Below are 26035 nucleotides of genomic sequence, written 5' to 3'. Positions count from 1 at the left end.
ACCTTCAGAGAGGAGAACTCATATGAATGTAGCCGAAAGAGAGACTGAGAGAGATAAAGACAAAGAATGAGATGGAGAGGTAGAGATAGGAAAGCCAGCGGGCAGAAACAGGGGAGAGAAACATTCAATATAATTTTATATTTTCCTAAATCTTTGCAGCCTGAGACGGAGAGGGAGAGAGGAGGGAGAGGTGGGGTCAGGCCTCAAACAGAACTACCAGTGCCAGCGATAATCATGCCCACACAGGGGTGGCACCTCTGCAATCCACACATCACATACAGTGGCCTGAGCGTCTCTCCACTTGGTGTGTCAGCTGTGTTTCTGCACACAAAGTGATGGAGGAGCATGACAGGCTGTTAACTTTAAACACCGAGACTCCAAATGAGCCTTCAGTGTTTATCAGAGGTCTCGTCCTCTCCGAAAAAAGCCAGGTGATTAAATACAGTTAATACACTGAATAAACCAGCTCCATGTTTAAAACACTCTTCTTTAGAGGACACAGGATGGGTTCAAATATAATTTAAAAAAAACTAAGACTCATTGGCCCATTGCGGCATTTATCCAGGCTGGGGAGGGCAGGCCCGGTGCAGGGGGGCTCCCAAGAGCTCACCAAGGTGTGGAGGGCCGGGCTAAGCCCGCTGAGGGCGCAGAGGACGTGGAGGCGTGGTGGCCCATGATCTCTTTGGGCTCCCATTTTCGGACATTACACTCTATGGCAACAATTATATTAAAATTGGCGTCATGAATCCGTGTCAGTTGTTGGTTAACTTGGGGCAATTTTTGAGCGTAGTCCGGTAGCCACGTAACTGCTGTGGCAGCTCTGGCAGGTCCTGGCAGGTCACGGTAGCATCCTGCAATTCCCCTGGCAGGTCCCGGTAGCCACCACAAATGGCGCGACAGCTACCGGATGTGCCACGGCAAGCTACCGCTACCACAATTGCCCCTACTGCTTTCACCCCCCTGGCTCTGTAGCTGCGAGTGACGGCTGGCCTCAATCATGAGGGGTACGCTCGCTTTAAGGATAAGTGGCGCCGTCTACTGTTGTGAACGTATATCGGCATTTAAAAGTCGGGACCCCGAATATAAGACGATCCAACTTTTTCAGATGTATGTCATGGGAAAAAAAATTACATTGGGACCCGTACGGTGTTTGACAGCTCAGCTTGTATTCCTTCGATGTTCATTTGCTAAGAAGGTTTTTACCGGCAGCCGAATTACCTGCAGACGTCTCCTCTCCAGAACAAACAGACCAGGTGATTAAAAACTCTGAATAGTAAGTTTTATGATATAAATCAGTGTCTCTGACAAACCTCGGAGAGGCTAGCTCTGCTGCAAGCCAAGCTGCCGCTAACTTTAGCTCATTAGCTGGCTGAAGTTGTTCATCTGGTTAAACCATACAGATGAAATATCAACCTAGTGACGTTAAAGCGGCATTCATTCAGATGACGCTTCAGACTGAGTTCATGTCGCAACAAAATCTGATTCGGGACCATATGTGAAGTCTGAAGCGAACATTAATCACTGTTTGCAGAAATATTCGGATGATTTTATGGGAGGATGTTTTTTTAAACATGATGAAAGAAGGAGACAAACGTTAAACCGCTCCTGCTGCTTTTTATGCCACATGAAACGAGCTCCTTTTAAATTAGTGAGAAAAGTAGATTGAAGCAAATGTCTCTCTCTCTCCGTTCCTTTCTCTGGTTCATCCCGATGTCTCTCGCCCTCCAGCTCTGAAGGAAATCCTCCATATGGTTTCCAGCCAATGGGATCAGCTCCAGCGGCAGATCCGGCGCCAACATGGCTGGATGCTCCGCACCCTCCGCTGCATCCAGGCCCGCCTCCTTTACACCAGCCAATCGTACGGGCCCTTCTCCGCCCTGGGAGACCCGTCGGCCAATCGGCAGGCTCCGTGCCCAGCTGACGCCCTCCAGGTAAAAAACTAATGTTATTTTCTGTTTGGCTTCGAATCTCTCGGTTCATCTGTTTTGTGTTTGTTTGGTTTATATCCTTCCATTTCCTCTCTGATGATCCCTGTTATCCCTCTCTCCACACGCACACACACACACACACACACACACACACACACACACACACACACACATGCACACACACAAGCTCACAGTCGAATCAAACACACACACTTGGTGACACTTGGTAAACTTCTTTGTGATGTTTGTACTGGGTACCAATTAGCATCCTGATTGGTTTCTCTGTTCTAATTGGCTGCTGGTTAATTGGTTGGACTCGGTTAATTAGATGTAATCTCCCTTTCTGTCTCTCTTATTGTGACAGTGCTGTCATTCACAGCTCGTCACTGTGGTGTGCGTGTGTGTGTGTGTGTGTGTGTGTGAAGTGAGGACATTTTTCCTGTCACCGTCTAAAGAACGGGATATCTCAGAAACACCAGGAAGGACTCTCCTTACATCCCGTTGAGCCTTGACCGATTAGTGGACAGTCTCCCAATCAAAAGTTCCCAGAGACACAAGTGACGTCTTCAAAGTGATTTTACGGCCACACCAACAGATCAGACCACAAAGACTTCATTGTTGTGTCACGCTTCCCCAGCTAGCAGGGAACGCTCCCATAACATCGGCTAACATCACCTACAAGTTGTAATCACGTTTGAAAGAAAACGCTTTAATCTAATATTCAAAGAACGTTTTAAGGGATCAGACAGAGCGAGCCAGACGAGGCGCACCGCACTGCCTTTTTTTGTTGAAGCCTACGTTTTTTTCTACTGTTGTTAAGGCAACCACCGAATCATTAGCTGTCATTAACCTAACCGTTATATTGTAAACTGACTGAAGGCCCGCCTCTTCTTTCCTCTGATTGGACAATGAGAAAAAGCGCCCATGATGTCGGGCGCTTTTCTGCTTTGAGTTGAAGTTTTTTAACTCGAGGCGCTCGGAGCGTTTCCTCAAAAACTTGAGGCGCACAGAGCAGAAAAAAACGCCAGGCGCTCTGCAACACAAAAGCAGCGCGCATCTTTCTCCTTCCTGATTCCTCCCTGCCTTATGTGTCTTATATCCTACACAGCTTCTTTCACTCCTGTCTTCCCTCCTCTTTCCTCTGTTTTTCTTCAGTCCGTCCCTCTTCAGTCGGAGTTTACTGCCTTTTCTTTTCTCTTCCCATTTCCTATTTCCATTTGCTCTTCCTCCCCTGTCTCTCCTCCTCTTCCTCCTCTTCCTCCTCTTCCTCCTCCTCCTCTCCTCCTCTTCCTCCTCCCCCTCCAGCAGACCTGACTCTGGATGTTTTCACATTGTTTAGTTGCAATTAGAGCTGCAGCAGGCTGATCACTGTGATCAGTCAACAGTGACAGCCATTAGCCAGCTATACCACCTCTGTGTGTGTCTGTGTGCGATGAAAGCCTGTTTTAGTTTGTGTGTTGTCGGTGGTTTCATATGTGTGTATGTGTGTGTGTGTGTGTGTGTGTGTGTGTGTGTCCATTAGCTGCTTGGCCGCAGCACATTAACAGTCCATTCATTATCTGTGTGGATCTCCCTCTGCACTTAAAGCTTTGATCCGTAAAGCCTCCAAACAACAGGCTGAGGTGTGAACCTGCTGAATAATTTCTGTGATGCTCAAACTTCTGTGATATTTTAAATTATTCACATCATGTTTGTTCTGGGCAGCTGAACAATGAACCTCAACCAGCAGCGAAGAACAAAACCTGCAAGTTCCTCCTTCTGAGGGAGCCAACAGCCAACATGGCTGCGAGAGTCAGGACTCATTTAATGCAAGTCAGCGTCAGGCCGTAAAATGTCTTCCATTTGTTTTAAGTGTAATCTGTGTACGTTGTGCGAGTCAGAAAAGTTCAAATCAAGATTCATTTCAGGTTACAGTCGTGACCAGTGTCGGGGTAACTTTCAGCAGTAATACAACTCGTTACTAATAGCTTTGTTGGTAATATTATTACATCTATAGGTCAAGTAACACGTTACCACCAGAAACTAAGCGTTTGTTGACATGTTTTCATCCACACCGCGCCACTCCAACCAGTGCGCAAAATAAACATCCAACGAGTCTTCCGCTGAAGGAAAAGAAACAGGATCCTAAACTCCTTCCCTTCCTCAAATTGTTGTTTAACGCTTCCCCAGCTAGCAGGGAACGCTCCCATAACATGTGAATCCTGTTGCCCGACAGGTTAAACTGAACGGCTGGCTGAGACGGCTGCAGAATCCGGCTGCTCCCAGCAGCAGGATCAGCTCCTTGGCGCTCTGTGTCTCTGTCCTCCTCAGTCCTGATTGCTACTGGACAAGTTGGTTGATTAACGTGCGGATTGGCTATCATGATGATGACACGTCGGGTGGGTGCGCGTGTTAAAACAAAACCTGACCGGCGCATCACGAGAATACATCACATCTGCGCTACGGAGGAGAGGCTTCGTTAGGCTGTAGGCCTACAACATCAGGCCCCAAAGGATCCGTCATAAAGAAGTGTAAGCTGGAGCTTTGTGCTTTGATCACCTGCTGTGAAACAACATTACCCACTTCCATTTTATAATAGGCCTAATGCCTAAAGTCGTGCTTCTGTGGTTATTTTAGGAAAAGTAACTCAAAGTAGTGTAATAAGTATCACATTACTCTATCACATTACTTGGTCCGAATCAAAGACCTAATTGTTGTAATGTTGCATTTTGTGTCGAGTTTGGTTTGTGTTCACACGGCAGCTTTTACCAGCCGACCAACAGTTTGGATGTGCGAGGAAACTGCTCTCCGATTGGTCAGAATTTCCATGTGGGAAAAGTCCCTGTTCTGGCGTTGAACCTGCATCCTATCTGGAAGCTTTTCCCAACACACAGAAACCTCTGTCACTCCGCAGCACCACCCGGAGCCCTCTCGATGGTGTTGTGGAGGAAGTAAGCAATAATTTGCGCAGTAAAAATCCCTGAACGTGGCTTTACTGTGTGTTCATTATCTGCTAGTGCTCCTTAATGACAATCAGATGCATGGCCTAATTACTGCCACAGACACCGCGGTGGGAGCGGCGCTGCTGGTGGGAGGGGGGCAGACTGCAAGGTCAACCAAGGGCATCGTGTTTATGTGTGTGAGCATGTGTGTGTTTATGCACATTGGTAAAAAAAAAAGATGATACATGAATGACCAAGGGCGGAGGGGAGGTAAACACACTGCACTTCATTTGTGTGTGTGTGTTTTCAGTGGAGGCGTGTGAGCATGTAGCAGCTACACGTGTGTGCGTGTGTTTAAATGAACGTAACCTTGACTAAAGGGCAAAATAAAGGGCAAATTGGAATAAATTTATCAAATTATGAAGCCTCGTACAATATTTATAAGCAGCGGATCCACTATTCATTACAAAAGATTAAATACCAACTTGTATCAATAATTCATCCTCTTAATCTTCATTTTTAGAGCAATTAAGAGCAGAGGCGAACGACATATTTCACAGCCGGCTCTGAGCTGGTTAGCATGCAATGTACTGAATGTGAGTGCGGCTCTGCAGGCCGCTCAATATAAAACATGTTGGGACACTAAACACAATATCATCACTAATTAATGAACGTAGCAGCAACAGTTCTCTCAGTGGTTCAAAAACCAAGAGCAGAAATAAAGTTTTCAAGAGAAATGTGGGCTTTCAAGCATTAAAGAGGTGCAGATTAATCCGCACACGTGTGTCTGCACAGTCCTGTTGAAAATGATCTGAAATAAAAAACATGTTGGCTGAAACAGCTGGTCTTCTTTGGAGCAGAAAACGTAGGCTTCTGTCTTCTTCATTGTGTTATAAGGGATCGGCTGGTGGAGCCACAGTATCGACGTCCCGCCCCTTTCCTCTTCCCGACACACACCTTTACCTTGTGTCCTTGGCGTGTCGGAGCCCTCAGGTGGGCTCAGTCTGCAGCAGAACAGCTTCTTGTGTCGGTCTCCTCTCGCTGTTCCTCCTCTACTCTGCTACTCGGGAACAGAACGCTGCAGGAGCCCCATTTGTCAACAGAGCTGTCAATCATGAGGCCACGCCCCCTTTTTATAGCATCAAATAACTAATTAAAAGTAAAATGAACACTTGGACATAAATCAGCAGGATAAGAACTAACTATAATGACAGAAACCATGTTTGAGAAAAATGTATTTGACGTGTATTTTGATTTTATACTTTGACTCATGTCCCATCTGTTAACATGGAGGAGGCGGGCTTTATGAGCTATACTGCAGCCAGTCAGCAGGGGGCGACAGAGAGGGTTTGGACTCACTTTTAGGGAGCTGTCACGTCAGCCAGGCTTTTCGCCACTAACATTGCTATTAAATTGTAAATTGCTGAATGCTAACGTTAGCATCTTTTCATTCATGATCACACCAAATCCTTTCATTCTTTCCTTCCTCTGTGTCCTTGTTCTTTCCATACTCACTCATCTCTCCTCATCCCCCCCTTTTCTCTGTTATCCCTTCTTTTCTTTTACTCTTTGTTGTCTCGTCCTTCATCCATCCTCTCATCCTTCCTCCTCACTTTTCCTTCAGTTTAAACCCCCTGTAGACTTTTACACTCACACAGCCTCTCCCTGCTGCACCCCCTATCCATTCATACACCTTCCATCTTTCCCTCTACCTTCCAGCTCTCGCTCCTGTCCCTACCCCCATCCCTTCCTTCTCTCCGTCCGTCATTCCGTCCGTCCGTTTGGAGAGGGGCGATTCATGTAAATGTCAGGAAATATCAGAGCCGAGGTGGTGGGATTAGGCAGCGAGGAGAAGATACACTGATACCAGCAAATATAACGCTCTGACAAGATGGCCAGCACCGGGGATTAGGACACGCACACACACACACACACACACACACACACACACACACACACACACACACACACTGAAGGGGTTTGTGTGTGTGTATTATAAGAATATTGTGGTATGTGACTTTCACAGTGTGCCGCTGCATTTTAAAGATTTGTTGTGCATGTGTGAAGATTTTCAAGTGACATCTGTAGTGGTTTTTTTGCATATTGAAGATGAAGGTAAAGGTTGAGGGTTTATGTGTGCCTGTGTGTGTGTGTGTGTGTGTGTGTGTGTGTGTGTGTGTGTCGGCAGGGTGAGTGAACACAGAAAGAGAGAGCGTGCAAGAGAGGTAGAAAGGTGTTTAATACGAGTGTGAAAGCAGTGTAATATTTAACAGCTTAGTGGGATTTGTCTGTCACATTACAGGGGATTGGGCTGAGTCTGGTAACACACACACACACACACACACACACACACACACACTGAAAAGATGAATGGATGTACAGTGACAGCAGCTGAATCAGAATCTTTCTCTGGAGTTTGCTGCTATTTTTTAACAAACAGGAACACTTCCTCACTACGCTCAGGTCATCTTCTGTGTTTTATATTTAAGAAATATTTATGGAAAACATTACAATAAAGACGTGTTCATCCTGCAGCAGTGAAACAGGCTGTGATGGCTGCAACAAAATCCATAATACAAAAAGATAGACCTTTTTGTTACAGAGGAAGATGATTGTTTTAACCACAAACAGACGTTACATCGCTCGTGTCATGTGGGACGAGGGAGGTTGGGGCGTGTCATGTGGGACGAGGTGGCAGAGAGGTGATGGGTCGAGATTAGACCGTGTTCCTTTGGACACGGGGGACACAAATCCTGTTAGAGAGCTGAACCAAACAGCCCTGAGCACGCTCTCTCTCCCTCACACACACACACACACACACTCACACACACACACACACACACACACACACACACACACACACACACACACAGAAACACACATACATCAACATTTCAGACACGTGAACACTCGTGATGCTTTTTCTGTTTTTCAGGATATAATTTGAGCATAAACATTTTTATTTGTGTTTTGTGGTTGTTGTTTTTTTTCCCTCACAGGTGGCACCTAACAGTCTGAGTTAAACAACACACTGCATGTGTGTGTGTGTGTGTGTGTGTGTGTGTGTGTGTGTGTGTGTGTGTGTAGGGATGAGGCACTTCTGATTGTGACTGTTGGCACTTGTATGGTGACTCTGACTGTGTGTGTGTGTGTGTCTTATCAGTGTCGCTGGTGGAGACAGCTTGTTGGCCTCAGGCCTCTATTTCACCCTACAGACCACACAGAGGAGAGAGGGGAAGGAGGGAGGGGTGAGGTAGAAAGGAGGGTGGGGGGTGGAGGAAATAAGGTGGGTATGGTGAAGAGAGGAGGACGCGAGGTAAAAGAAAGAGGGAGGGAATGAGGTTGGATGGAGGAAGAGAGTAAAAGCCCGACGTCTGCATGAAGAATGAAGGCTCGAGCTGTTGTCTTTTTCATTTAATGTTAACAGGATTACACAACAACCATGTCCTGTGGTTGCCCTTGACAGGTCTGCTTTCAAAGGGTTAACACCCTATGGGTTCAGGTTATTTTTGTTGTCTGGAATTTCATTTCTAAGATACAAACAATGGACACAAACTTTGCTGGTAAAGAACTTTCTGAATCTTTAAATCGGACATTGTTAGTGTCACATGAAGGTGTAAGTGCACGACCAAAGAACGGAGAGGAGACGCTGGAAACTTAAAACAGTGGAGAGTGTTTTTCGGGCGGAGGAGGACAGGAGCGAGAACAGGATGAGTGAAAAAGAGAGGGGGGTAAGATGGGGAAAGGATGGAGGTGAGGAAAAGAAACGGGGGAAGAAGAGAGTGTGATAGAGATCCGGGCCGGTCGACTCTGAGCGTGAAGCATCCTGAACATGCAGAGCGGCTCCTCTCCCCCTCTGAGTGATTTAAATATTGACCTCAGGTTATTACCAGCTTTTTAAATCAAATTACCGAGTGTTGGACTCCTGCCTGATACCTGATAGAGCCAATCAGACGGCTCGTCCCGCTCCCGGAGCTCCACCACACAGCACTTTACATAAATTAAGATTAAAGTTGGGAAGTTTGAGAGTTAGTTTAACCACGCAGCGACACTCTATCAAGATAATTTGTGTAAAAAAAAATCTCAGTGTTGGTGTTAATCCCTGGTTTAAGATCTGCAAAGCTGCATTTCCAGGTCATTTGAAAGTGATAAAGTCAGTGTTTGCAGCTGGAGGCTCTTTATGCTGCAGCAGCAGGAAGTTTCTCTCCAACACTGTAGGTTAGAGCTTTAAAATGAATCAGAAGATGAAAGTTTGTAGGATCAGGAGGATATGCATAAAGTTTGAAGATATTTAACATGTTGAACTCTGATATTCTCCAGAGTGTCTCCATAAGAGACGGAAACTGTTAAAAGATGTCCCATTAAAGCTGCGATATCCACACAAACTACAGAGACAGTTTATATGTCTGCGTCGCTCAATCCAAATCGAGATATTGTTGTTTTAAAAACTCAAATTCAGCCGGAAATACTTTTACAACACAAATATACAGGATAGAGAAATATTATGACGTTTCTTGGTTTTGTAGATAGACTGTATAAAAAGATGGCCGACATGACAGCTCCCTAAAAGTGAGTCCAAACCCTCTCTGTCGCCCCCTGCTGACTGGCTGCAGTATAGCTCATAAAGCCCGCCTCCTCCATGTTAACAGATGGGACATGAGTCAAAGTATAAAATCAAAATATACACGTCAAATACATTTTTCTCCAACATGGTTTCTGTCATTATAGTTAGTTCTTATCATGCTGATTTATGTCCAAGTGTTCATTTTTCTGACAAGTTTAATTTTAGTTAGTTATTTGATGCTGTAAAAAGTGGGCGTGGCCTAACATTAAAGTCGAGGTGAAATGAAAAATGTCATTTTAATCCTTTTAGATCACATCCCCGGTGATATTGTGCATCTATTTGACAATATAGGCAAAAAAAATACAGAAAATCCATTTCTTCGTATTCTTATATCTAAATCCGATCATTTTTCTTCCAGCAAAACTACATTTCACGCGTGCTTACGTAAGTTAGCACCAAACAATTTCAACCAATCAATCGGCAACATTTAGCCGCAGAGCACCAAGAACGCTCGGTCAGTTAGCTAGCTACTGCGCTGTGGAGAACGTCTGTCTACGCCCACTTCTCAACGATCAAATCAAATCCCTCTAATGATATGTCCCGCCTGCACGTCCTGTTTCACTCGGAAATACGTCACGATACGGAAGCTAGATACTCTCGAGATGCCGTTCTTCACACCAGATAATTCATTTGTTTTGTCAACTTCACAATGAATGAAGTTTCGACACCTTTATGTTCCTCATCCAGCTCCTGAAAAGTTTCACTTCCTGTTGTTGTGCTCGCATTGAGCCGCTCTTGAAGCCAATTGAGTATAAATGATGCTTTAATTGGTGTTTTAGCCGAACAAAGTGGAGCACGTCGAGTTCTTCAAACTGTTTTCTGACCTTTTTTGCATCAGAGGCTGCGTGATATTGAAAGCTGATGTTAATTATCGCCAATAATCTCATTGAAATGAGTGGAATCAGCCTAAATGAACGCTCCTCTGAACACGCGGTCAGTGAATCCATCGTTTCTGTTTTTCATCCAGAAGTTGTTGAGACACAAAGTGAGAGTGTCTCTCACGCCCGCTCTCCTCCCTCCCACCTGCAACATCTATAACAGCTAAATGAAATATGCAAATAATCGCCGCCGATCCCAATAAGAAATAATTAACGCTGTCTGCTCTCCGTGGCAGCAGGTATTAGCATGCCAAAGCACTCCAAAATGTAATTTATAAAGTGAGTTAAAAAAAACAGCAGCTCTTTCTGTGTCTTTGCCAGCGGCAATCTGACGTTTCTAATGCACTCTGAGAGAGGGAATAAATTGGTGGTGGTGGAGGCGGGCTCGTTCTGTTTTAATTTTCCATTCCTGATATTTTTCAAATATTTAATTACGCGGATGGAAAAGTGAATATTTAAAGTGAGTTTTTCTTGTCTCCTTTTTTTAAGCCACAGAGGGTTTGTGTCACATTACCTTGTTAAACATGGATACGGCGGCGGTGATTATGACAGGAAGTAGTTGAGTTTGATGAAAGTTGTGGGAAAGCGGCGACGGAGCGGTCGGTTAAGGAGCAGACGCCCCGAGAGGCGAGAAATGAGTTTGCTTCCTTTAACTCGACGCTCTGACTGACTGATGCGTCTCCGGCAGCTTCCTCTCTGCCGTGAAACTTTATCTATATTTATGTTTCGGCCTCACACGTGCAGTTTTAAAACTGAGGGACTCGAGCTGAGCGACTCTCAGCAGCAGCTTCAATATTTACACCAGTGTCTTTATTTTAACACCTGAGGTCGTCGCATTTAGTTAATATTCTTTTCTTATAGTTAACTGAAAGAGAGCAGAACAGGAAGTGACTGTTTTTCTTTTCTTTCAGAGACAAACTGGAAACAGGAAGTTGTTTAAACATTTGGAGGTGGAGGAGTGGTAAATGTTTTTGTTATCAGATAAGTTTTATAAAAAAAAACACTTTTACAAATTTACAGCTCCTGTTTATTTATCATTTTTCCTCCCAAATTTGATTTCATCACAATTAATTTCATCCTCACTCTTTCTTTCTTTTGGTGCCTTCCTTCCCCTCCCCGATGTTACAACTACACACGTGCAGCATTTCGTCTCATACATCCCTTTTCTGATGCTTTTCAGAATAAAGTTACACTAAACAGAAAACATGAAGTGCACTCATATCTGTATGACAATGACAACCAGTATTAAGTACACTGTTTGCATGTTGTCGACAATGTAAAATGAACCTTCAAAAAAAGGTTTAATTTCCCGATCTCACGTTCTACTGAACATGAACTAAAACATGTCCCTGAACGCCTCATTCACATCCTCAGGAAGGCGTTTTATATGAGAACATTTCAGGCTCGCTTATTTTAGCAAACAGGAACTGGAAGAGAGACAGAGGGGGGTTTATTTCAAAATAAAAGCATGAGAATATTTAATGTTTTTAGTCTGGTTTGGAGAAGATGAAACCGTGGACGCTATTAATGTTTCAGTAAAGAGACACACACACACACGAGGACGTGGGCATTAATACTGACATGTAAATCCATTTAAGGGTGCAAAGAATCAACACACACACACACACACACACACACACATACACACTCCTGGTGACTTAATTACACACACATACCCTCCTCCTCTGTGCTCTCAAAGCCACACAATCAAAACGACATTTTGATATCATTTCACTCATTTGTATTCACACACAGACACACACACACACACACACACACACACACACACACACACACACACACACACACACACACACACGCACACACACGCCTTCTCTCTCTCTCTTTTAGTTTTCTGATCAAAGATTCTTCATCTTGTTCTTAAATAAAAAGGATAAAAAAAACACTGTAGGCTGTAATTACTACCAGAGCCTCATGCTGTGTGTGTGTGTGTGTGTGTGTGTGTGTGTGTGTGTGTGTGTGGGTGTGTGTGTGTGTGTGTGTTTTCTTGATTCTTTGTCTTCTCATCGTTTGTAAAGTAGATTTTTTTTTTGGTCCAAACAAGTGATGATGCAGAGAGAACAGAGGAGCAGAAGGATGGAGGGATGACGCGTGGGCTAAGAGACGAAGAGAGGGATTGAAGCAGCTTAAGACAGAAGAATGAAGATAGTATGGAAGCGATGGAAAGATAGAGGAAGGTTTTAAAGCGTAAAGAGGAAGGGGCTGTAAGGAGGGATGATAGGAGGAAAAGAAGCAAAGAAGGAGGAGGTGTGGAGGAAAAAGGATAGAAGAACAAAAGATGAGAGGAAGGCAGGGGGGTTTGATAGAAGAGTGATAAAAACAAGGTTGAGGAGTGGAAAAGGGGGAAGCGTAGGGTGCACGGGGGGATGGAGGGATGGATGGATGGATGTGGCGGAGGTGTGGAGGCTGTTTTTGTCTCTCTACCTGTGAGGCACAGTAAATCAGAGACAGATAAGGTAATTCTGCGAGCCGTACATCATCAGGCTGCAGACAGGTTTATGGCCAGCAGATTGGCTGTAAGGGCTGCTGATTACAATGAGGGGGAGAGAGAGAGAGAGAGAGAGAGAGAGAGAGAGAGAGAGAGAGAGAGAGAGAGAGAGAGAGAGAGAGAGAGAGAGAGAGAGAGACAGAACATTCAGGAAGGTGTTGGAAAATGAAGCCATGTTTCGATCTATTCTGACGCATAAATGAGGTCGATACTATGAGATGAAACGGCTCTCAGATATTTGGTGATCTGTACACTTAGTTTTATTTTCATTTATTCTTTTATCTCTTTAAAAACGAGTCACGCTCAACATAGTTCAACCAAAATACAGGCACAAGCATAAAGAATCTCATTTGTTAGAAACATGGCAGTTGACTCACTAATTCTCCAGCTAATCAATTAGCATCTGGCACAGACTGCTGTGCTAACTTGGCGTTAGCTAACCCCTCGCTCGTCTTCAGCTCCACCCTGAAGTCCAAATGTGATCACTTCTGGCTCCAGGAAACCAACATGGCAAAGGACAAAACAACTGAGGCTTCGAAGAAGGCCGACATGACGGCTGCCTAAGAATGGAGGGAAGGAATGACGGACAGAGGGAAAGAAGGGATGGGGGGAGGGACAGGAGGGAGAGCTGGAAGGTAGAGGGAAAGATGGAGGATGGAGAAAAATGTGGCTCCTGCAGCGTTCTGTTCCCGAGTAGAGGAGGAACGGCGAGAGGAACTACGGTCACGTCCACACGTAGCCTTTTCTCTACGTTTTGTCCTTTCGTCCGTACAAACACCGTTTTAGGTCACTGAAAACGGATCTTTTGTAAAACTCCTGCCAAGGTGAAGACTTTTAAAAACTTTGTTTCCACGGAGACGTTTAGACGGGGTAAACGGTGATTTTGCACATGAGCAAGATGGCAGCGCCCGCTCCGGGGGGTTTAGGCTTCACTTTGTAAAATGAGAGGAGGTGGAGACGTCGGACATCTTTATATACAGTCAGTGAGACAAACCAATGGTGGCGTCACAGTGGCTACATCCATCATTCACAGCTTCTGGTTATCATACACCAGATACTAAGTGGCCAAATCAATGAAAGGAGCTTTAAGTGTCTTACAGTTGGGTCCTTGGACAGCTTTCGCCTCCACAGCTCCTGTTCTCTCTTCACGTCTCATCCTTGGCCTCTTGCTCAAGGGCACCTGAGCAGGACTCATTCCTGCTGACGCGGGGGTGAAACCTGCAGCCTCTCTGACACATGCACACTCCTCCCCAGCTGACCGCTGTGAATATTTCAAACTCTCCACGCTCGGGCAGATCAACACTGGATTAAAAATTACAAACGCCGCCGGTGGTTGATTACAATTTCATGACCTCCTCCAGTAAAATGAGTCCAGTTTGAGAAAAGGAGGAGGCGGGAGGGGGGTCGAGAAGGACACAAAATGGCCGATGAGAAATGGCCGCCAGCGCCGAGTGGTGTTACTGTATGTGGAGCGAAAGCAGAGGGTGTTTATTTAGTATTTATTCTGCACTTCATCATCTCCCCTCCGCTAATCCACTGGCTGCTGTACGCACCACTGACCACGCCGTATCGCTAACCTCTGCCGGGATCACAGAGAATGGAGCGTGTGTGTGTGTGTGTGTGTGTGTGTGTGTGTGTGTGAGAGAGAGAGAGAGAGAGAGAGGGAGGATGATGTCTATCCCTCCATCTGAAACCTTGTTAAATATTCATTGACAATTATTCCGCTTTGACCGAGGAGTTAGATGATGCTTCTGCAGAGAGAGAAACTGAAAGAGAAAGTGTGTGTGTGTGTGTGTGTGTGTGTGTGTGTGTGTGTGTGTGTGTGAGAGAGCGTGCGCGTGTGTGTGTGTGTGTGTGTGTGTGTGTGAGAGAGAGATATGAAGGCGGAGAATAATAGAAGATTGTCTTGGAAATATTATGATAAATCACTTGTATGTAAAATTATGAAATGACCTGCAGACAAACCAAAAGTGTAGTCTGACAGAGAGACAACACCTGCTCTGTTTCACCCTCTCTCTTTCTCTCTCTCTCTCTCTCACACACACACACACACACACACACACACAGCAGGTCCGAGCACGATTAGGTGAACATATTAAATATTAAATATCAAACAGTGCCCTTGGTGGACTCTGACAGTCTGACTCTTAGTGGAAGAGACAGAACAGGTGCAGTGATCGCTCTCTGCTCGCTCTGTGTTCGGCCCGTGATGCTTTTCACAATAAGAGTTCACATTCAGCATGTTTGTTGGCACATGTGAGGAATTCCTTCATATCGCTTTAAAACCCTTCAGTGAAAAGATTCAGAAACACCCTTTGTGATGCCGTCCGCTGAGCCACTTCCTGACGCTTGTGTTATTGACTATTGACCAACCAGAGGCTGTGTTCCTGATGTGTATCATTCAGTCATGTACAGTGCGATAGTAACACCCCTGTGTCTTAGCGATGGCTTCATACTGACGCAGCAGCTGAAATAAAGACTCGAGCGGTGAGTAACGCGTAGCATTTCACAGCTGTAGTATCGTTCAGTTTTTACACTTTTTATTTTGCATCTTGTCACAGAAATCAACAGGAAGTGACGTCAGAAGACAAACAGCTCGCTCAGCCAATAGTTTGTCCCAGTCGCTCTATATCGCTTATACTTTGAAATCTTTATTTTGGTTTTATTTTGAAAGTCTAACAGGACATTATTTATCGTTGATATGATTGCTTTATTCTGAAAGTCTAACGAATTTTGTTGAATTTGTTATTGCTAACTTGATTGCTTTATTTTGAAAGTGTTACTGGAAGGTACTTGCTTAGTTTTTCTATCTAAATGGTTTTATTTTGAAAGTCTAACTGGAAGTTGATTTTTTATTATTGCCTTCTTTACAGCTTTATTTTGAAAGTCTAACATGACCTCATTTATGATTGATAAATTGACTCTTTTATTCTGAAAGTCTAACAGGATGATACAACATTTTGACGACTGAACTTGACTGCTTTATTCTTAAACTCAAACTGGATGGTACTCATCTTTTCTTGCTATCTGAATGGTTTTATTTTGAAAGTCTAACATGATTTGATGCTAAATTGACTGCTTTATTCTGAAAGTCTAACGGTACGCTACTTACTTATCTTTGCTATCTAAATGGTTTTATTTTGAAAGTCTTACCGGGCGTTTCTTTTGTATGTTCAGTAACTTAACAGCTTTATTCTTCAAGTCTAACTTGAACGTGGAGCCCTGCACACACAAAGCTGACGCTAGAGAAACTAAACCACTGGAGGTCGCCAAAAACAAAATGATGTTCACGTTCTAAGATGATTTTTAAAGATGAGGATTTTCTGCCTCGCGCCTCACTGACTTCAGATCATTAAAAATGCAGCGGATCCTCCAGAATCAAATTACCTCGAGCTGATTCGAAGGCTTCTCATATCCATCATCGTGCACTGTGTGGTCTCCAAAACAAGCAAATTAGATGTGGCATTTATTTACGTGGCGGGTGGTGGAGGGGGATGAAGATTTTGGGGGGTACATTACAGGTAATTAAGGTCCATTCTGCGTAATTATCAGCCATTAGATGTAATTTGATAGCGAGCGTCTGGGACTGAAATGAATGTGTGACGTGACGGAGAGAGGAGAGCGACTCCATGGTCCTCCGGTTTATTTGTTCTTTCTCCAAATCCATGTCCTCCTCCTCCTCCTCCTCCTCCTGCCTGGGCTTTCCGTTCTGTTCAAGGACACCATTCCAGTTATTTTCAATATCAAAGATGGAACATAAATCAAAACTAACGCGACACAGTGGCAACTCAACCTCCACTGACACGTACAGAGAGAGATGGTGGAGGGAGATGAAAGGAGGAAAAAGAGAAGAAAATATAGGAGGGAAGGGTGGAGAGAAAGGAAAGACAGAGTGGTAGAGAGATGGGAGGGAGGAGGGAGGAAACTTAAAACTCAGTTTTCTTTTCAATTCTTGTTTCTGTAATTATTTAAATCCCTACAGAGATAGACCTTTGTGTTAAAGAGGAAGATCATTTTTTCAACCAAAAACAGACGCTACATCCCTCTCTTCCATGCACCAAACTCCATTCATAAAAACACTAATTTAACCCTGCAGAACTTGGGAGCTGCTGGTCTACCGCTGCCTCCATTCGTTATGTTTTTGTGTTACTGTGTTAAAACACAAAATCACACAAACCGTGACGGCAGCAGCTCTCTTCTTCTGCAAGGTGAAGTGACTGTTTTTGGAGTAGAAGACATAAGTTGTATCCATCCGATCCACCATATTTTAAGAGATTTAGAGGTTAGTTACATTGCTCTCCGCAAAGCCACCAGACAGCAAGGCAGAGATAGACCAGCAACTCCCGTGATCTGTGGGGTAAAATGACTGTTTTCTTCAATGGAGTCTGGTGCCTTTGAAGAAAGCGATGTAACGGCTGCTTCGTGTTTAGTGGACGTGATTTGACTACTGGAGAAATTCCAAACCGTTCTGTATCTAAACGTCATTTAGACCCCAAATTAAAAAAAAAATATGGCCCAGGTTTTCGAACACCAGAATTCCCCTTTAGTTCTGAAACATTTTGCAAACATTTTTTGGAGATTATTTTAGAAAAATAAAAAGACTTTCTGGATGATTTGATGATGTTGTTTTCGGCAGTGTGTGGTAAATGGAAAGCAGGACCCAGACAGAGGTCAGGTGGAGAAAGAAATAGATCAGACGGGACAGAGGACAGAAAAAGTTAGGAATATAAAAACAGACACAATTATAGGAAGAAAGACGGGAAACAGTCTCGTCTCGGCGTTTCTGACAGAGATGTTTTACGGCTGTTGGCATCTGCCACAACGTGCCGTCACGGCCCCCGGGGGTCTTCTTCACTGGATTATTATAGCTGCCACAGTGACAACACCACGCAGCAGCTCCAGGGGGATAAAGACAATAAAATAACCAGGCTCAGATTAGCAGGAGAGGCCGTTAGCTGGCTCCTTAGCCGGGAACAGATTCTGATCCTTTTATGGCCTCGTTAGTCGGGATGGAAACCCAGTTCAACCAGTGAGACTGTGAACAAGCAGCTGCTGTAATGACACCGTGTCAGGGACGAAGGCCCAGTGATCCTGATATAACGTCGTCAAGATCAATTTCATTTGACAATTTCAAACGCATTTGGATAATCCAGTGAAGTCGCCAGAAACAATATTTTCTCTTTGGTTATTAAACAAACTGGCATGACAGGAAAGAGTTTGGATGTTTTTAGACTTTCAAAATAAAACCATTAAGATAGCAAAAATAAATAAGTACTGTCTAAACTTAAACAATAAAACACATTATGTCCAGTTTAAAAATTCTTTAAAAATCAAGCAGTCAAGTTGGCAGTCACAAGTATGTGAGATTGTAGACTTTCACAATAAAACAGTCACGTGACAAACTTGAAGTACCTTTAAAAACAGGAAGTTGGTGAGTGACATGTTTGGAGAAAACATTAATTTTCATTCATGCATTTAGCTACAGACCAAGCTGGATGGGAGGCAGAGCAGCTGGTTCAGGTTCACTTTTACTACTTAAGGTAACGTTAATCTTTAAAAAGGAATTCTTAAGGACTTCAAGAGTTTATTGAAATATAAAACAGTCGCAGGAATGTGCCTCACAATTCTCCCTTATTATCTTTTCTTTGTAACCAAAAGTAAAAAAAACACTTTGCCAGGAAAAGTTTAAACCAACAAAAATAAAAGCATGAAAAAGTTTCAGATAAACAAAAGATATAAATGTGATAAAGCACCCTCCAGTAGAACAAGAAAACAACTCAGCTCAAATCCTGTAAAAAAAAAGGTTAAGTAAATGTTCTTCACTTTTACGACTGCAATTTGAGTTTTATCGTAGAGTTGAATTACATCCTTAAAATGAGCTTATTTCCAATCAGAGCCAATCAGAGAGCATCCCAACACTTTGAGTCAGACCGCAGCCGTGCGGGAACACGATGAGGTTTGTCCTGCACTTTGTGTTCACCTGTGAAACGGAAGAAAAACGTTCCAACCGCTGTTCCTGTTACCAAAATAAAAGCACAAAAATGGATCCATACAGCTCATCTTTAGTTTCCACAAACACATACACGCTTTGGACAACAACAACAACACACACTCAATCATCACCATCATCTGCCGCTCGCTCCTGCTGAGCCTGTGTGTGTGTGTGTGTACGCGTGTGTGTGTGTGTGTGTGTGTGTGTGTGTGTGTGTGTGTGTGTGTGTGGTAGCATTGAAGGAATTTCTTGTGAAGTTGTTTTTTAAATCATATTTGATTTCATGCATAATTAGCTCGACCATCAGCAGCCGCCGGGCCGCATGCTGGGTGTTTGCACACACACACACACACACACACACACACACACACACACACACACACACACACACACACACACGCAGAAACAAACAGAGTGAGAGAGAGCACAGGCCAGGTCAGGGAAGGTATACACACAGTATAGAAGACATCACAACATTTCTACCGCACCAGCAACTGAGAGGTAAAGTGCTTACCTGTGTGTGTGTGTGTAGGTATGAAACCATGCATGTGTGTGTGCGTGTGTGTGTGTGTGTGTGTGACAGAGAAGCCCGCAGGCAGCCTCCAATTTGCCGACAGAGCGAGACAGAGGGAGGAGAAGCGAGCGAGCGGACTCGTCTTTGCTTTGCTGCGGAGTCACACGCAGTCGGATTAAAAACTTAATTATGTTTTAAAATGATATTTTAATTAAATATGGAGGGAAGCAGAAATGGATTGGCACCAAAATAATTAATCAAACATCAGAAAAAAAAAAAAAACCTCAGCGTTGTCTTTCTGCTTCGGCCAGCAGAAAATAAAGTCTGCCGGCCTGTTCGCTCGGCTCTACGTCCACTTCCTTCTTTTTCCTCCTCTCTGCCTCATACACTCCCTTTCCCACAATGCATCTGTGATTAGATGTAATTTATTATCTGCTCCCTCATTAATGATCATTGTATTCCTTATAGGATTTCCTGTCTGTAGTTTTAGGAGTCAGGAAACTGCCAGCAAACACACTTATTTACATCCAAGACATGTTGAAGTTCTTCGTGCTGTTGGAAACATCTTTATTAATGTGGCAGCGAACCTCACCTGTGGCAGGTGAGAGTTAGACATGTGACATGGCTTTGTTTAGTTTGTATGCCTCCAAATCAGAGCGTCCCATTCTCAGTGACCGAGTTTCTCAGGAACGGAGGAATTTCTTCCAATGTGGCAGAAACATCCATTTTTAACTGATACAGATTTGGTGTTCAAAGGTCACTGTGACCTTTACTTAACATTTTAACCTCAACTTAAGCTGCTTTCACACCTGAAGTCCGTTAATTTGCCTCGAGTTTGTGTTCACACAACACCTTTTACCAGCGGACCAAAAGTTTTGATGCACGTGCAAACTGCTCTCTGATTGGTCAGAATGTCCATGTGGGAACACTCCTGAAGTAAACAAAGAGGGGGAACAGGAGGAGAGCGAATCGCAGACTTTGTTTTGTTGTACTTTTAGCCGACATTGTTCCACAGCTCGATCAGTTCCGTCCTCCGCGTGGCTGCGTGTCTGTCTCTGCAAGTGTCAGCACCCATTAACAACCCACAATGCACTGTGTGTTGGTTTGCTTCCTGTGTTAGGTCCTGCTTTAACTCTGTTTACGCTCTCACCTGAATCGAACCGGACCGTGGTTCTGGCGGACCGTGATCCGGAGTTTGCATGCGTGTTCTCACCTGTCCAAAGGAAACCAAAGCTGTCGGGTCTGAATGCACCTTCATTTACTTTATTTCACTTTTAAGCACAATGTTAATAACTTCCATGAAGCACACATGACACACACATGACGCACACATGACGCACACATGATCGGATGTGAAAGCGTTTCTTTTTTAGACCACGATTTCTCTTCCTTCGTTCCATCTCTGCTCTCTAAGTTCTTCTCTTCTGTCGCCCTTCGGCCTGTTTTCTGTTGGATGCTGAAACAGTTTGGGAGCTGATGGAGGGACGGACGGATGGAGGGATGGAGGGATAGAGTGGAGGAGGGAGGGAGATGATAGAGGCAATCAATATTTCTAGCATTCTAATTAAAGCCTCTCTGTGGAATAAATCCATGTAATTATCAGTAAATGAAATACAAGGTCACTCTACCTGATGGAGGGATGGACAGAGGGTGATGGAGGGACGGGTGGAGGAGGAAGCAGAAGAAGGCGCCGTGTTTCAGTTTAATTTTTTTACTTTCTCAGAGATGTAAGGCACACAGTCGACCACTCATAAAGAACACTACAGCACGCTAACATTAGCCCTGAGCTTACTTTACGTCTTTAACACATAAAACTCTATGACAGAAGTTTTGCTCAATAAACAGACAACACAAATGAATCCAGACGATTCTGAGTGACAGATATGTGAAACAGCTGGCTCCTGTTACTGATGAAGGAACCGTAATCAGGCCATCGTTACATTTATATTTGACACATTAGACATCGGTGACAGCAACAGCCTGATTACGGAGAAATAAAGAAAAACTAGACCATCCGCCACATATCTTTGATCCTGTGTAATATAACGTTTCTCTACGAGCTAGTTAGCTTCATCGATTAGCAGCTGCATTCATTGGCAAATACATTTTTCATTCAGACCGGCAAACATGGCGAAAGAGTGATGCAGAGTTGGCCTTCTTTCTGTTGGACAGGTAGGTGCCTCAAGCCGGGTAGGACAAGCTAACCGGCGGTTAGCATATTAGCGCAACAGTAACCGAGATGCTGTTGGTGTTAGCTCAGCGAGGTGGGCGTGTTCTCACACAAGAGAGTGAGAGTGAGCTGCCGGTGACGAAGAGCCCAGGAGGAGGAGGGGCCCAGTTTGAATGTGTTGTTGACTAAATGTGAGGAAATTCCTCCTGATTATCCCGTCATGATCACATACAGCTCTTACCTGATTACGCTAACTAGCTAGTAGGGGATCTTTGTATACGAGATCATTTCATTCACTGCCTGGCGATGAACAACAAAATGCTTCTACAGGTCAGAGAGGGACAAAACTACTGTGATAATGTGAATAATAATGTAAGCTTATCTTATTCTTCTCGACTGTGTGACCACTGAATCTTTGTCGAGTGTCCGGGCTCATGCAGAGGGACTCTTCATGACGTAAAGGCGGGTGTGTTGTGCACCCTTTCCCCAAAGTTAAAGTTTGTCACGGCTGTTAGAGCCGCTGATTAACTCCACAGGTTCTTCCTGATGTCCTTCACATGGCTGTCAACAGTAAAGTAACAGTAAAACGGTAAAAGTAGAAACTCGTTCCCTTGTTTGGACAGTTTGCATTCAAACACGCAGATGTTGTAGAGACGCCACCGCAGCAATGACAGCTTGTTAACTTTCAGTAATTCCCCGAGTTAGTGTGTAGTGCCCACATTGTTGTTGTTGTCCTACAGTACATTCAAACACAGGGTATGCAAATCCTTTTTGTTAGGCTCTCGCTTATGTGGTTTTTATCTAAGATCCAACGTTAACGTCCAGTACATTGATGCCCCTGATGCCTGTGTGTTGGTGCTGATGTTTTACACCACACCTCGCGGCATGAGGTCATCACTGAGGACGCAACTTGAGAACGCAAAAGACCGGACGCCTTCGCTTTCAGCTGCAAGTGGAATAAAGAACACAGCTAGTCACGATTTTGATCATAGATCGATTCAAACAACAATCGTTCACTTTCAAGCTCATATTTCTCCAAAAATATCCTCGATGTTTAAATATTTCTCACTTTATAAAGATGCTTGTTTTTGTCCACACACACACACACACACACACACACACACACACACACACACACACACACACACACACACTGAGGCAGCAGGGTCAGGAAGTAAATAGATGCAGAGAAATTGAATCTTACCTGCAGCAGTCTGGAACGGTTCGAGTTATTTATCACTGGAACAATGTTAATGAAACACTAAAGCTGGATGGTGTGTGTGTGTGTGTGTGTGTGTGTGTGTGTGTGTGTAAGAGAGAGAGAGAGAGATGCATTTGAAAACCCTCAAACGTCCTCCACCTTCTCTGCCGTGTTTCGATGCTCCTGCTCAGACGAGCTGATGAAGATAAACACTAAATAAAAGACTCAAAACGCAGCAGGAGTCTTCAGATGTCTCTCCGTCTTCTCCTCTCCTCTTTACACTCGTCCCTCCCTCCTGTCTGACATCATCATTTTTATCTATGTATTATATCCATTGGTCAATCTGTCCTCTGTGTGTTTATTTGAAGAAACAGAGTATCATACAGGAACATCAGCCTGACCTTGTCTGTCATTCAGGATCTCTGAGCCAGTCAGAGACGCTTCCACCTGCATGCTGCTGCGTCTTTAACCAATAAACTGTATTGTTCCCTGTCTTTCTATCTGTGTGTGTGTGTGTGTGTGTGTGTGTGTGTGTGTGTGTGTGTGTGTGTGCGCGTGTGTGAGCAGGGACTGGAGAGGTGTTATTGATTTTTCAGGTGATCATCATTTTCTCTCCGCTCTCTTTGGGCCGGTTGCAGTTTTTCTTAATAGTGTTTTTTGTCTGCATCACTAGAGCATGCTGGGAGATCAGCTAATTTTGAGACATGTCAGGGACCTGTGTGTGTGTGTGTGTGTGTGTGTGTGTGTATTGTATACTACTGCTGCTGACGCTCTCCATTATAAAGCCCTCCACATACTGTATCTAGTGAGTTTCTCCTCACATCAGTGTGACAGCAGCCGTCTTTACAATAGGATGTTTATGTAAGTGGACGTAGCCAACATGATGTCACCCATCAGCTTGTAGACGTGCTGTTGAGGCCTTGAGTTTGGCTTTTTCCAGTCACCATCTTTTATTTAACTTTTAGCTGGAGATGAGTGACCGGTTAGCAAACTCTAAGCTATTAAAGCTATACAATCAATGCTACTAGGCTAATTCATTAGCTGGCTATTCAGTCAGCTAAACAAGCTAGACACAAATCCTGCTGTTTAATGCTAACATATACATTTAAGATGGCTGACAAGGACAATCGGCCTGCAACGGCCCAAACGTTTTCCATTAGAAGAAACAGGCTGCCGACAATGCCAGTTAAATAACACATGTCCAAAACACATGCAACGATGGAAACGCGCTAAACGTGCTGCAAAAGGCCGGACCAAATGCATTAACATCAAACGCGCTGCAAATTCAGGAACGATGCAAAGTCAAAGAAAACACGTGCAAAAGGAAAATGCTGCAAATTCAGTCAACTCAACGGAAGTGCTCCAGGCCTGCAGGGGGCGCTATGTGCACGCGTGAATGGTAAAAATAACCAGGCTGAAATACCAGGCTGTAAACGTGTTTATTACTGCTGTGGAGTTGGACATTTTAACACAAGGCTCACAGACTGACTCACTGCTGAAGACAGACTCTAGTGGCCACTCAAGGAACTGCAGGTTTTTGGCGCTGAAGCATCGGCTTCATCAGTTGTAGGGTTCGCTTTCACTTCGCTTTCATGCCCCAGAGGACATCCGCTTTCTTCAGCAGTCGCTCAATCATTGCTTTTCAGTGTGAAAGGGGCGTGTACTTCCTGCACAAGCTAAAAGCTGCAGACTGACTGGTTGCCTGTATTCGATAGGACAGCTGAAGACAGACAATGTGGGGAGTAGAGAGTGGGGGAGGACATGCATCAAATGATCACAGGCCAAAGTCGAACCTGCGATCGTTGCATCGATGCCTGCAACCTCTGTACACTAGGTGCCTGCTCTACCAACTGAGCTAAACCAGCGCCTCACATCTTGATCATTTCATCTCCAAACCCAACCTGTAACATAGTTATCACCCAGCTCTGGTCTTTGTTGTTTGGTTAGCATGAATGCTATGCTATAAGCTTTGCTAATTTGGCCTCAGAGGCAACTTACAATGTCGCACATTTACAGGGAACAAACAGGTTTTTCAGCAACTTGGTGTCACGTCTCACTGAGGTTAAAACAACTGCATCACTCTTCTAAAAAATGTAATCTTTATTCTCTCTTTGAGCCATAAAATTCAGGCTGCCATGATGGAAAATACTTCCTGATTCAGATTCAAAATACAGGTAGAACTGATGACATCGTTCCCCCAAGAGACTCCTCTTCATTAAGAAATCTTTGCTCGGCCTGATTTTTTAGACTCGTGGCAAATTCGTTTTTGTTTTCACCTGACATCAACTTTTATTTCCAACATGGTCTTCAGCTCGTACAAACAAACTCCCTCAGTTAGGAGGCTGTCTGTGGAGTGAGATGGAGATATTTGGCAGGCGGCGAGGCCCGGCGCTGGGGGCAGGTGTTACAGCAGCTCCCATTAATACAGCTAATTAACATTAGCCACTATTCTAATTAACACGCAAGCTAATTAGGGAATAATTAACCGACATAAAAGAATCTGATCTTAATGAGAGAGTGAGGGATGGGGTCGCAGACAGACGGAAGAAGCGGTTTGAGAAGGAGGTGTTTTGGTCCGGATGTGTGAGGTTTGTTGTCTTGGACAGAGACAGAGGAACAAATCAAACATCAGCATCTTCAGAAAAACAATCAAACAGTTTGATCATTTATGTTTCCAATGAGCCGATGATATCTGACCTTTGAGTCAGGCTGGTAATAGAGGCAGGTCGTTATTTCTAATGTGATGATTCGCTCCTATTTGCCTTTATAACAGTTTATGTTGTTAGTGCATATGACTGTATATAAAGATGGCCGACGCGTTTCCACCTCCTCTCCATGTATGTACACATCTGTATCCAGAGCGTGTGCAGTAGAGATCGGCTGGTGGAGAGGCAGTATCGACGTCCCGCCCCTTCCTCTGCTCGACACACACCTTTACCTCGTGTCCTTGCCGTGTTGGTTGCTTTACTTTGACTGAGGCCTATCATCTGGGGAGTCTAATACATTATTTTGTGTCTTTTTTTTGTGTCTTTTTTGTCTTAATGTCTATATCAGGGGTTTAGCGAGACCCAGAATCAAATGGCTAATATTGTTAGAATATCCAAGTTTAAAACATTTTCCCTTTAGAAGGGAGAAGACGACCAACACGCCGTCTCTTGGGTCCACTCTCTGGATGTTGTTGCCCATAAAAGTGTGTGTGTGTGTGTGTGTGTGTCTGTGTGTGTGTTGGTACAGTGAGCTCTCCAGCTGTTTTCGATGACAATTTCTCTTCACATTCCTCCTCTGAGCTTCTCGCCGC

General features: G+C 44.2%; 1 protein-coding gene across 1 annotated transcript in view; it reads left to right on the top strand.

Annotated features, from left to right (window-relative positions):
- akap6 (A kinase (PRKA) anchor protein 6) overlaps positions 1–26035 on the top strand; it is a 159546-nt gene that overhangs the window by 42297 nt on the left and 91214 nt on the right. Inside the window, exon 13 of the mRNA XM_069662538.1 lies at positions 1729–1931. Coding sequence (XP_069518639.1) covers positions 1729–1931 — 203 coding nt within the window. The remainder of the gene's footprint in view (positions 1–1728; positions 1932–26035) is intronic.

Source organism: Semicossyphus pulcher, unplaced genomic scaffold (genome assembly GCF_022749685.1).
Source record: "Semicossyphus pulcher isolate SPU_LCO1_2020_fin unplaced genomic scaffold, fSemPul1.0.p SCAF_14, whole genome shotgun sequence".
Taxonomy (NCBI): Eukaryota; Metazoa; Chordata; class Actinopteri; order Labriformes; family Labridae; genus Semicossyphus; species Semicossyphus pulcher.
The sequence above is the reverse complement of the archived record's forward strand: the minus strand, read 5'-3'. Positions and strand labels throughout refer to the sequence as shown.